The sequence below is a fragment of the Notolepis coatsorum genome (assembly GCF_963971535.1).
Source record: "Notolepis coatsorum genome assembly, chromosome: 9".
In the NCBI taxonomy this organism is placed as follows: Eukaryota; Metazoa; Chordata; class Actinopteri; order Aulopiformes; family Paralepididae; genus Notolepis; species Notolepis coatsorum.
In genome coordinates, this window is record NC_140173.1 from 63048574 (window position 1) to 63058885 (window position 10312).

The following is a 10312-nucleotide window of genomic DNA, read 5'->3' on the forward strand; positions in this document are numbered from 1 at the left end:
GGCTCCCAGTGTCTGCCGTAGCAGTCGGGACACCAGGGAGCGGTCTGGTGGAACTTTGGTGCTGGTGCCACCGCCTCGGCATGGTACATTACCGCGACGGGCCCACTATGTTGTCCTGGCTGACGCCTGTTGATGTCATGCAGGACCTCCAAGTGGGTGCCACCGCACCTGCTGCACTTCTTTTTCAGGCGGCACTCAGCTGCTAGGTGGCTGCGCGCGCAGCGGAAGCAGCGGCGGTGGTGCTTGACCCACTGACTCACATCATCCGTGGTCAGCTTCTTGAAATCTTCGCACTGGTACAGCCGATGTTCTCCCTCACAGTACTGGCACTCAATCTTCCACTGGTCCTCTTTCGTCGAGGGGGTGTTGTGGTTCTTGTGTGGTACTGATTCGGCTTGGTGCATAACGGTCACCAACCGGCGGTTATCCGTTTGTCCCCGAGGTCCGAGTCTTGGGCTTGGTCCACTCCATACGAACGTGTCGAGTCGTAGGCTACTGACCTCCCTGGCGAGGAACTCAGATAGGTCTAGGAGGGATGCCTCTGGACCGTTGGGGTCGCGGTAGTCTCTCTGCCGCCTGAAACGCTCTTGTCGGGCGGGAGGGAGCTTCTCTAATATCCTCTCTACGTTAGAGTTAGCGTACAGTTCGTAGATACCCTTTTCCTTTTGGGACCCCAGCATCCCTACCAGGGACTGTACCTTGATAGACAGGTCATCTAGCGCTCTGTTGTCTCTGGCTGGGGGGAGACGGTCAATGTCTCTTATCTCCTGTATCACATAGTCCCATACGCGTCCATAACGTTGGTCGAGTGCTGCTAGAGCCGCTGTGTATGGGGTAGTAGAGTTGGCATAGGCCAGCGCTATATTGTGCGCTCGGGGCACCTTGAGGTGCTTCAATAGGGTAGCATACTTGTGGCGTTCATCAGCTACATCAACCATCATGGTCTCTAAGCACATCCGTAGTTCCGTGTACTGTGCTCGGTTCTCATGGGTGAAGTCTGGAAACGTCGGTGCGCCAAGGTACGATGCCATGGATGACTGGCACATCGGTGAGCATTGGGGAAGAGGCCTCCTAGGCGAGTCTCCCCGTGCGTGTCGTCTTGAGCTGGTACTTGGTGGGTACCGAAGGTCGGGTACCCAGGTGCTGTCCCTCGGGGCTGGCGGTGCGTCAAACTCACCCGTGAGTTGAGTCGGGGGTTTGTAGCGCAGGGCCTCGGGGCTGACTTCTGGGCTGTACTGGACCTCCTGGTCCAGAGTACGTTGCTGCTGGTCGGCTTGACATTCCTCCTCTTCCTCCTCCTCTTCCTCTGCTAGGACCTGGAGTCTTCTGTTCAGTCTCTCGGCGTGGTCCGGTTCTTCCCGGTTGCTGGGTCTCGTATGGACCGGCCGGGAAGGGGGTTCGGAGACGTGGACAGGATCCTCCTGTTGGCGGAGTCCCGGGTCGCTTCGTCGGGTAGGGGAATGTGTCCTAGACCCATGTCTTGACGATCTCTGAGAGCTCCGTGCGGAGTGAGGGGGTGTCGCCATGGCAACCAGTTTGTCCATTAGCTCCGCCTGCAGCCGGTCGCGCTCTGCCTCGCGCTGGGCATGGGCTGCGTCGCGCGCTGCTTCGCGCTGGGCATTGGCGACGTCGCGCTGCGCATTGGCGCTGGCCTGGGCAGCGTTGCGCTGTGCGTTGGCGGCGTCGCGCTGGGCATGTGCGACGTCGCGCTGTGCATTGGCGGCGGCGTGCTGTGCATCGGCGCGGCTTCTCTCAATGTTCTCTTCTGTCTGGAGGCGTCTGGTCTCCAGTCTTATGCGGTCGTCTTCACTCCTTTGTTGTGCCTGGAAGCGCTCTCGCTCGCCTGCAAAATGTTCGCGCTCGCGCGTCTGTTGCGCTTGAAGTCGATCGCGTTCGGTGGAGGCTGCCAGGGTGGCGATGAGTGCTTGCGCCAGCATCTTGTCCGCCGCGCTGGGGGAAGACGCCGTTCGGGGCGATCGGCTCCCGGCAGTACTTGTTGGAGACCCGTTCTCCTGTTGCGTACCGAGGAGATCCATCTCCTGGGTGCGCGTCTCTTCTTGTGGTGGGTCGGGTTCCATCCCGGGAGGGCTTTCTTTATCCTGGAGCGCTCCGGGGACTACCTCGTCGGCGTTGTCGGGGGATAAAGTCGTGTCAGTTCCCTCCTGGTCCCCACCGTGAGCTTGGTCAGTTACATTAGAACCCACTAGGGCCTCTGTTGGCGGGGTAGCCTGGTTGATAGGGTCGGACATAATTTTACTATCCGCTTTAGTTATTTTATCCGTATCTAATTTCCCTTTAAAGCTAGGTATTGGACTGACAGCGTATGCCTCTAGATAGGGAGGTGGCTGCCGTCTGCGCTGCGGGCGATCTAGCTTAGGAGAACCGTTTGTGGAGTGTTCGTCATCGGCCATGTCAATATTAATATTATATTAATATTACGCTAATTATTATCCGGGGCTCGAAGGACCAATTGTAACTGAGGGGTACAATTCCCTGACTGTATTAATCAAGTATTGGTATCATTAAACCACTACCGTATTATGTACATTACTGGCCATACTGTACACAAGTATATCAGATGCGAACTCCTCCACAATGAAACGGTTTCCACACAAGTACTCGTTTAGAATATGTATTACATCAAAAGAATATTAGATTACATTACTTAGATCAATTTGGATGCGCTTATAAGGCAAATAATGTGCGTAGGCAAGTCAATACTGAATATTAGGAATTATCTAGGGAATAATGGTAGGGAAGGTCACTACCGGTTGTAAGCCAGCAGGGGGAGGCAATGCTCTATGCAAGTCAATGGTTCCACAGGGAGCTTCAATAGGCACCTGGAGACGGTATATTGCTCCCTGGTTCAGCGGGGAAAGGCAGCGGTACTCCCGGGGTGCGCGCCGCACAGGTGAAGCCGTAGAGTCTCTGCTCCGACAGAGACGGGCTCGAGTGATGTCCTCACGGGCTTGTGTAGATCCCACAGCAGTGGGTGTAGACGGTTCTCTGCTCCAGCAGCTTGGTGAAGAATGAAGAATAATAATCCTGCCGGAAAGTGGCTCTGCAATCACCGGTGTAAATCCTCCGTGGTCGCGGTGGTTCACAGTTGAACTTGACGTTACTACTATCCTATTTGCACGCGGCTATAAGTGCTCTATGTAGACGCACAATTACTCACTCCACGTGGTCTTTGACTCGTAATGAAGGCTTACTAGTAAAATAGCGAACGATACGTTGAACAAACGTAGTAGGATAACACGACTCTATTTGAGGCAATACGAGCCCTACTCTACCGCACGTTGCATAATGGGTGAGACGTCACTTGGTAACTGAACTGACTGAACTCCAACTCGAACTGAAAGAAACTGAAAGGGAAAACCTGTATTCGTTGCGCCATATTTATATGCACGGGGGATAAACGAGTGCCAGCCTGCTCACTGTCTCGTAGCCTTGGGCAGAAGCGGGCATGCACAGACATGTCGTGTCGGTAGCTTTCAAGTCGGCTCTGGGGGGTAAGTCACTGGCGCCTGGTGGCACGCCATCCAATAGGAGAACGAAATATTATGGGCTATAGTAACTACTAGGTTAAAGGGACATTCCGTGTATATGTACAAAGAATACACAAGGGATATCACAAGGGATATCAAACGATATACAAATATGCAATATATATCAATCAATAAATATATATATTCGGTTTAATCTGACCCTTTGTAACATAGCTAGTTAAATATCACAACTTGTGTCATTGTTCATCATTGGGGGAAAGTAGCCAATAGCTAGCCTATAGCTGAGAGAGAGAGAGGCAGCACTTAATTTGCGTGTAACGTTAGTCAATAACATTAAGAATAGAGAGCTGCAAACGGAAATGAATGCCCAGTCCTTGAGAGAACGGTTTTCTGGTCTACTGTCACCACCTTACAGAGGGAATTACCCTGAAGTCCGGCTAGTTATAACAAGCACGTTACATGACCGGCACTTCGGAGTGTTAGGAGAACGCTCCCCTGTACTCTACTACGGTTTGATTTTATTTTATTTTATTGATGGATTAAAAACACACAACAAGGATCCAAAGGATAACATGAGAGAGTAAAACCCTTATTTCCGTCATGGTCCCAGGGCTGTTAGGCCACAACAAAAACACGACAATAATACAAAACTCATACATTTAAAACATTATAAGACTAACCTATCGCTAAAATTGTATACCCCACAATAACTAAAAACTGACAATAACACAAAACTCATACATTTAAAACATTAAAAGACGAACCTATCGCTAAAATTGTATACCCCACAATAACTAAAAACTGATTGGAAACCCATTCAAACTATAGGGGTCTATTCCTCTATTCTGTCCATGAGTCCATGAGGTTCAGATTAATACAGGAAAAGGTATACATTGGGGGCTTGAGTCCGGGATATGAAAATAAATCCTGATTTCATCTGTGAGTTGTAAACTGTATGGAAACGTGAAGTTAGCTCATGCTACTGGAAAACAGACGCACGAGGCAATCTCGTCATTAAATTAACTGAGTTAAAAATGATGACGCCCCATTTGGTATTTTTTTACCACGGTTGTCGCGGTTGTTTGTTCTCCATCCGCGGGTGCCTTGACACACCGCGGGATTGCGGTGATGCGGTTACCGCGACAGCCCTATGCGACCTCACAACGATTCATTTCGATTACGATTATTCAGGCAGCGATTCAATGCATCATGAAATCTGTTCATTTGACCACGATTCGTTCGATTAATTTTCTATCAGTTAATTCCCCCAAAAAATTTGAATACACAAATGTGGCTGGGGGAACCAATTCACTCAGCATGAATGGACTCCAACACAAGAGACACCGGGTTCGACTCTGGCTGTCGGCGTTGACTCCGGCCGGCCGTCATACTAACTCAATTGGCAGAGTTAGTGGGTGGAAGTCGATGGATGGTAATCTGGACGTTGTGGACAGCAACTCCTACAGGTCGGTTGGGGGACGCCTGCACAGCAGAGACAGGAAGTATCGGGGGTAGTGTGAGCCTCCCACACGTTACACCTCGCCAAATAAGAGTCCGCGCTGGCAGGTGAAAAGATGCGACAGGCTGCCTCCACATGTATCGGAGGGGACATGTGATGCAAGGCTTCTATCCTCCCTACAACCGACCAGTGGGGGGCATATGCAAGCAACGTTCAAGACAGGGGAGGGGAGAATTGGCCCGGCTAAATTGGGATGGGAGAAAAATAGAAAAAAAGGAGAAAAAAGTGGATAAAAAAAAGAAGGTGCTGAACGAGCTCAGTGGCAGTTTTTCATGTCTGGTCATTTTCAGCATGGTGTTATTCACTGTTAAAGATGCAAAGAAAGATCATAATTTATATTCGCCTTTGTTTCATCAATTTACTCAAGCCTAGAAACAGACACAATATTTCTGACACTGGGAATACATTCCATGAGATCCATAGATGTTCCTAGACAGTGATACAGTGGTCATGGGACCGGGTTGCACGCCGTTCCACCTCTTTGAGCAGGAGCACGCACATGCACGGATGTGCACGCGTGTGCACACAGGAATGCGTTCCACTCGACTCTGCGCCAAGTACCCACCTGGCTACTTTGCATAACAATAGCTCAGGGCGTCAGGTGTGTTCAAATACTACAGTTGGACCATTCAACACAAAACCTGTGTTGAAAAAAAAAGTGTTACATTTCATTCCTAGAGGCAATTAGGCATCGTCTTTATTCGCGAGGGGAACATTTATGCGCATGCGCGGGAGCGTGCGTGCACGTGGCGTCATTAAAACACAGTGCAACCCCTTATGAAATCACCACTTCACCACTGTCCCTAGATACCAAGAACATGCAACTGGACCTTGTAGAAGTGGAGCAATCTTCCATTTACCTAGGTATGTATTTTTAGGTGGATTTTCAGAAAATAGGGCTACAGCTTAACAGGTTAAGTTAATATAAAAACCATGTTTAGAACATTTTCGAATTTGTTAAATACATGCATTCGATTCTTTTTAAGTGGCGAATGACTTTCTTTTATTTTTCAGCTTGCCCGCTTAATGTCGAGACAAATGTGTTTTAATATGTCTAAGCATCTTCATTTATATGTTTCATATGCCATGCAATATTGCGAGAATGCAATATGTCGCTGCTGCGGAAATAAACCTTTTGATTGAGGAAACAAATACATTTGTTATTGTTTGGTAAATTGGGTATTTTTAATTACAATTAATCGATATATTGATCGTTAACGTTATCAATGATCAAGTAAGGAATGGGCTTACAATTTGCAACCCTAAACAAGACATTGATACCCCCATACACATGTAGCTGTTATAACAAGACATACCCCCCCCCAAGCGACCCCCCCAAGCGACGCCACTGTTTCCTTTCATACAGAACAATGGAAAACAAATATGCAGCCACCTCGACCACAGAGACACCAATAATTCACTCAAAGTCTGCATGTAAAAAAGCTTCAAGAGGCAGTACCGCTTGTGGCCAGCAGGTGACAGAAATGGACACGGCCACTTTAATGCAGTCCCCCACTAGTGGAATAAGCCGGTAATATAGTGGTTGATTCTACACAATCCTAATCATCCCGTCGGGGCATACAAAAAATCCTATACTGTATAATGGTTTCAATGATTGGCCCATCATGAGGCCTACACATCCCAACGAATTTCACAGATTCAGATCCTTAACGATTACACTATAGGCCACATACTGTGAGGGCTTATTAAAGCAGCTAGCTCTGATCTGAATGGCTCTGGTCTTACCTGGAGGGTGGCATCACTGAGTAATTCCCGGCCTGCGAAGATGACGCTCAGGAGGTCGGGCTGGACGCCCTGCAGCCTCCCCACCTCCTCCTTCAGCTGGGCCACGCTGGCCCCCTGCTCCAGCTCCACGGGGACACCATGGCTGGAGTTAAAACGCACAAACACTGATGACAGAGACACAGAGAGACAGACACATACATACATACATATAGAGAGAGAGACAGACACATACACACACACATATAGAGTGAGACAGACGCATACATATAGAGACACATATAAACATACACATACACACACATAGAGAGACAGACACATACATACACACATAGAGAGACAGACATATACATACACACAGACATATACACACATAGAGACAGACACATACATAGAGAGACACAGACCCATACATGCACACATTATAGAGACACACATACATACACACATATAGACACAGACACACACATATATAGACACAGACACACAGAGATTCAGAGTTTCAGATTCAGAGTATTTATTTGCCACATAGAATCATACAATCAGAGTTTCTTCATTACACAATCATAATTATCATTCCATGGACAAAAGGAGCAGGAAGAAGAATACATCTTATAGTTACCTGCCCCTTATTCCTAAACTAAACAAGTATTTACTTAATGGTCGGCGTACAACCTAATTTACAAAAATAATAATTTATACCATTATACAAAAAACACACAATCCACAGTTAAACAAGAAAAAATTAAATAATAATAATAATAAAGAATAAAGAATTTAAAAAAAGAAAAAAAAGAAAAGATCTCACTATTCAGATCACATTTGATTTTCATACTGACTAAATTTTTTTTTTTAATAATTTTTTTTGAACACTATTACATCCCTTAAGCTCGCTATGGAGAGAATTCCACATCTTTACACCAATAACTGAAGGACACATCTGTTTAAGTGTGGTACGTGCAAACTGATGTTTAAATTTGTATATTCTCCTACTAAACTCACTTTCTAAATGAAAAAGATTTTGTAGTTTTTCTGGCAGTGTATTATTTCTTGCCCTAAACATAATTAACATTGTTTGAAACTTAACCATGTCTTCATGTTTAATTATTCTAGATTTAATAAATAATGTATTTGTGTGTTCTCGATAACTCACTTTATGTGTGATTCTTACAGCCCTCTTCTGTAAGAATGGTTTTATATTGGTCCCATAAGTATTCCCCCATACTTCAACACAATAACTGATATAAGGTGAGATGAGTGAACAGTAGAGTGTTCTCATTGCCTCATACTCTAACACATCCAAGTTCAAGTTTCAAGTTCAAGTTTCTTTAATAGTTGTCATACAGAAGTACAGAATACTTTTGTACAAAATGCTTCTTACTGTTGCGCTCCAGAGACTGTGCATGACAAGATAAGTATGAAATAAAAACATAGTAAAAATTAGAAGTAAAAAAAGAGGTCACAGTGTTCAGTTTAGACATATGTACAATGTTCGTAGACGTAGTTACCATACAATATACAATACTGTGCAGTGTACTAATATACAATACTATATAGTGCAAGGCATAAATGGACGAGGTGCAGTTTAGGTACAATTCACAGTAGGTGAATCCTTTACTTTATTCATAACAGAAATACTCTTGGACATCTTTTTTTTAACATGTGCTATGTGCGATTTCCATGTTAATTTATCATCCATAATCACACCAAGAAAACGAAATTCATTAACTCTCTCTATATCAACTCCATCTATGGTCAGTACTATATTTTCATCTAGTTTTCGATTGCCAAAAATCATAAATTTCGTTTTTTTTCAGATTCAGTGATAGCTTATTTACATCAAACCATTTCTTTAGCTTTGTCATTTCATACACAATATATTCAGCTAGTTCCTTTAAATTATTTCCAGAGCAAAACAAATTTGTATCATCAGCAAACAAGACAAACTGTAATAGTTTTGAAACATCACAAATATCATTAATATATAAAAGAAAGAGTTTGGGCCCCAAAACCGAACCTTGCAGTACCCCACATTCAATTTTCATGAGCTCAGATTTTACATCTGCCAACTGCACATATTGTTGCCTATTGTGGAGATAATTACTCAACCATTCTAGAACCATTCCTCTCACACCATATGAACGTAATTTAGAAATTAGAATATTATGATCTAAGGTATCAAATGCCTTTTTTAAATCAATAAACACCCCTATTGTTAATTTCCTTTTATCTGTTGCTGTTGTTATTTCTTCAATAATATTCATTAAGGCAGTCGCTGTTGATCTGTTTTGCCTAAAGCCATACTGGCTTTCGCTCAGCAGTTTGTTCTTTTCCACAAAACCATCTAACTTATGCGAAAACAGTTTTTCAAGCACTTTCGAGAACTGTGAGAGCAATGACACTGGTCTATAGTTAGTGAAGCTGTGCTTATCTCCTACTTTGTAAAGTGGGATCACTTTTGCTACCTTCATCCTGTCTGGAAAAATACCTGTCTGAAAAGAAAGATTACAGACACACACATACAAACGCACACATAGAGTCAGACACACACATATAGACCGACACACACATAGAGAGAGACACACACACACACACAGAGAGACACAGACACATACATACACACAGAGAGACACAGACATACATACACACACACATATAGAGAGAGAGAGACAGACACATACACACACATATGGAGACACAAACATGTGTACACACACATGCATAGATGGAGACAAAGATATAGACATACACACAAATAAACAGAGAGAGAAAGAGAGAGAGAGAGAGAGAGAGAGAGAGAGAGAGAGAGAGAGAGAGAGAGAGAGAGAGAGAGAGAGAGAGAGAGAGAGAGAGAGAGAGAGACATTTAAATAATTTACATCCATAATTTAAATGTTTAATGCACACACTGTCTAGGGGGGGGGGGGGGGGCTCACAGAGGAAGTATTTCACTGCCTTTGTACATAATGTAGATGTGACAGATAAACCTCGACTTTATAGTGCATCTGCTACTACACACACACATAGCTACATCTGAGTCAGGGCAGTAATACCAATTATTACTACAGTGTGTGTGTGTGTGTGTGTGTGTGTGTGTGTGTGTGTGTGTGTGTGTGTGTGTGTGTGTGTGTGTGTGTGTGTGTGTGTGTGTGTGTGTGTGTGTGTGTGTGTGTGTGTGTGTGGTGTGTGGTGTGTGTGTGTGTGTGTGTGTGTGTGGTGACATGCACACAGCAGAAGAAATGCCAGGGGCAGGTGGGTGGAGGAGTGAGGTCAGGGAGACTTGAATCCTGTTGCTAGGGAACAGTTTGGACCCAAAACCCATTTCCTGTCAACCGCTGCCATCTCCTGAACTGTCTGTCAACATATTGTGCACAGAGGAGGAAAAGAGGGCTACGGGGAGAGAAAGCAAAGGACGGTTGAAGGACAAACTGGAAGAAACAAAGAAAGACAGAGACAGAGTATGAGACACGGGTGGCAGACAGGAGGAGACAACAGGAGGAGACAATAGGGGGAGACAACAGGAGGAGACAACATGAGGAGAC

The 10312-nt window shown here is 45.2% G+C and overlaps 1 protein-coding gene across 1 annotated transcript in view; it reads right to left on the reverse strand.

Moving 5' to 3' along the window:
• The window catches only part of prkn (parkin RBR E3 ubiquitin protein ligase), a gene marked incomplete at its 5' end in the record, with an annotated part of 340196 nt that extends 333002 nt beyond the window's left edge, over positions 1-7194 (reverse strand). Inside the window, 2 exons of the mRNA XM_084321889.1 lie at positions 6775-6938; positions 7185-7194. Coding sequence (XP_084178015.1) covers positions 6775-6938; positions 7185-7194 — 174 coding nt within the window. The remainder of the gene's footprint in view (positions 1-6774; positions 6939-7184) is intronic.
• Positions 7195-10312: the final 3118 nt, after the last annotated feature.